Source organism: Borostomias antarcticus, assembly GCF_949987555.1.
Source record: "Borostomias antarcticus genome assembly, chromosome: 3".
Taxonomy (NCBI): Eukaryota; Metazoa; Chordata; class Actinopteri; order Stomiiformes; family Stomiidae; genus Borostomias; species Borostomias antarcticus.
In genome coordinates, this window is record NC_140236.1 from 4,695,545 (window position 1) to 4,698,546 (window position 3,002).

The following is a 3,002-nucleotide window of genomic DNA, read 5'->3' on the forward strand; positions in this document are numbered from 1 at the left end:
CACAGTGTCTTTGCGAATAAAGTGAAATTTACACTTCTTTGGAGGTTGATTGAATTCCACATTTGCAGGTAGAGGGGTTGGTTTATCATGTGCTTAATTCAGACTGACACAGACAGGGTGTGGTAGGTGAAACTGTTTTGTGGCGTTAACGGCGCCGTCTTTTATGTGTTTAGGCAGCAGGATATGAATTCTACATGACGGTTTTATGTTCCTGAAGACTAATTAATGAAAGCAGGCAACGCCTCATCACCCGAGGCTATGAACAAACCTCATAATACATTTCTACAAACACCCCTGTGTCTTCAAACTATGGTTAAAATGGTCATGTTGATAGGCTATCAGTCTTGCAAGAAGACCCATCCATGAATTTGAGTACAAAATAAATAGGGGACGGTGGAAAGGTTGTACTTTCTGACTGAATCCACTAGAGGGCTCTCGTCTCTATTCGGCTTTCGTTTCATCTGTCGCAATAAAATTGAACACTGCCGACGCTCCCTTTTATTAGCCTCGCTGACACCTCTAGCCTATAGCACTGGATAGGACTACTTTTCCTCCAAATTAGGAACTGTCTTATTTTAACCCAAATAATGACATGACATGGCATTTCTTGAGACGTTCATTAATCCAGATGCATTTCAACCTTAAGTCCCACTGACGTCAAATAAAATAAAATGTTAGGCTACCACTTGTCAATGTGTTAAATGTTGACCATTTTTCAAAGTAGTCTAACTGATGTGATTTTAAGGCGATTGTCTCTCAAATGTTTACACGTCTACAGCCTATTAAACATTTTTACGTACATTAATGATCATGGTAATTGACAGACTGTCCCTTGCCGCCCGCACCTTAGAGGGTGCAATTCCCATTCAGAGCAGGAGTGAGGGGCAGGCAAGTCTACAGTCTTCTAGAGGAGCGCTTCCCCTTCACGCTTCTATGGAACTTGCTTTTTGCTTCTATTATAGGTTATGTGAAGCGGTCACCTCCGATTTACTTTTGTGGACTGAAACCGAACCAGTGTGCAAGCGTTTGATGCAGCCTAACTCCTGTGGAAGCTTCTCAAATCAACTTCTCCATTCGGTGTGCGGACATCTCTACAGGACCTCCTCGCACATCGATCTGTAGCCTATTGCTCAGCATTGACAGAAGCTTCTTCGGAAATCCCGCAGTCAGCTTTAACAGTCGCGTACCTGTAGCCTACATACTTTTTTTGATTAAGTTTATTTCAAGTTTATGTCGCATTGCGCATCATCGCCTCGGGGTTCGAGGACTTGATGCTGCAACATGGACTGAGACCACCAACTCTGGATACTTTAAAAGTGAGCAAGTAGGCCTACTATCAATAGTCAAAATAGGTGTTTTTCTCCACGTTTTCGTGAAATATCACCATGGAAGAGGAGGAAGCGCATCAGGAGAACGGGATCCACGCCACCAAAGACACGGACCGCCAGATCCGACTGAGGCTCTGTGTTTTAAATGAAATCTTAAACACGGAGCGAGATTACGTTCGGACCTTGTTTTTCCTTCAGTCGGTAAGACATGCCCGCTCTCTGCTTCAGCTCTGGTAGATCCGTGTTCTTGTGTGATCTGGCGAGCTGTTGAATATCACAAGGTGAAAATACAGACTGCAGCTGCTAAAATGTTTTATATGTTGGGTTGACCTGAGCGTTGCCTTGACAGGTTCATTATCTAGGCTATAGATAGTGCGCGTCTTAGCTTTTTATTTGGGTTAAATGTGTATATTGTTTTTGCCTAAGTTGATTTGCCCACCCGTGTATCCACACGCTCCACGTATAACCGCGTAGGTAGGTACCCATGCTCTTATAAGTGGTATTATAACTACAGTTTAAACGTCTTACAATGTTGATTTCCATTCTCTTGCAATAGAAATAGGCTATGTTTACATTCTCCTCCCCTTATTGACTGACTTGGCTTATCAATCATTACAATTCTCGTACCCTAACTCATTATTCACCACCTTTTATTAATGTTGGGGCTGTCTGTCACCATTCATTCAGAACTACCATGGAGCTGGACCACCTGCAGATGCCAATTCAATTTGTCACCTCCCTGTCATATTATTTCTTTGTGTCTCCTCGTGTCTGTCCCCCGTGACGGTGGCTTCGTAGCCTATTTGAGACACGGCACAACAAAAGGATATATAATGTCTGAATGGATTCAAGTCCTTGAACGCACAGTGTAGCCTATCCGTTATCCAATGAATTCAACATACTTGACAGGCATCCAATGCTGTTTTAAGCTCAGTGGCTACAATCATCACCTTCACTTTCCAAATGATGCTCTAGGCAGACGCCTACCTAGCTGTTAAATTGAACATAACACTTAGACCTATGGAGTTTGACCCTCCATCACTAATCTCTCACTTTCCTCTATCTGTGGCTGTGTCATGTGGATGTATGGGGGGGGGGGTTTGACGCGCTCAAAGCTTGCAGCGTGTTACATAATTGATCAGCAAACCCATCTTAGCTCTTCTGAATTCGTCGGAGCAGAGTCTTGGCCGCTGGCTCCTGTTGTGTTTTGATAAAGACGAGATGCTGAGCCAGGAGGAGTCTGGGGTTCGTCTGATGATCATCTGGCCCCCTGGCTCCTCCGCGGCTCCCCATGACATCATCACAACCAGTCTCTTAATAGAACCCACGCCTCTGGAAGTAGGATGGGGTGGGGGGGGGGGGGGGTGTTGGGGGCATGTTGCCCAACATCAGTGCACCGCTGTCTGCTTAACCCTTAAATGCTGCTGTAGTGAGTGGATGTCTGCTCTCTGGGGACAGGGGGACAGGGGGACGGATCTCTGCTCTCTGGGGACAGGGGGACAGGGGGACAGGGGGACGGATCTCTGCTCTCTGGGGACAGGGGGACAGGGGGACGGATCTCTGCTCTCTGGGGACAGGGGGACAGGGGGAGGACAGCTGAGGGATCAACCGGCTTGAGCGTGCAGGAAAGAGCCCCTTCATCCCTGGTGACGTAATGGTTGTTCATGCGTGTCA

The 3,002-nt window shown here is 46.1% G+C and overlaps 1 protein-coding gene across 1 annotated transcript in view; it reads left to right on the plus strand.

Moving 5' to 3' along the window:
- Positions 1 to 1,385: 1,385 nt before the first annotated feature.
- prex1 (phosphatidylinositol-3,4,5-trisphosphate-dependent Rac exchange factor 1) overlaps positions 1,386 to 3,002 on the plus strand; it is a gene marked incomplete at both ends in the record, with an annotated part of 82,583 nt that continues 80,966 nt past the window's right edge. The window contains one exon of the mRNA XM_084435837.1: positions 1,386 to 1,529. Coding sequence (XP_084291963.1) covers positions 1,386 to 1,529 — 144 coding nt within the window. The remainder of the gene's footprint in view (positions 1,530 to 3,002) is intronic.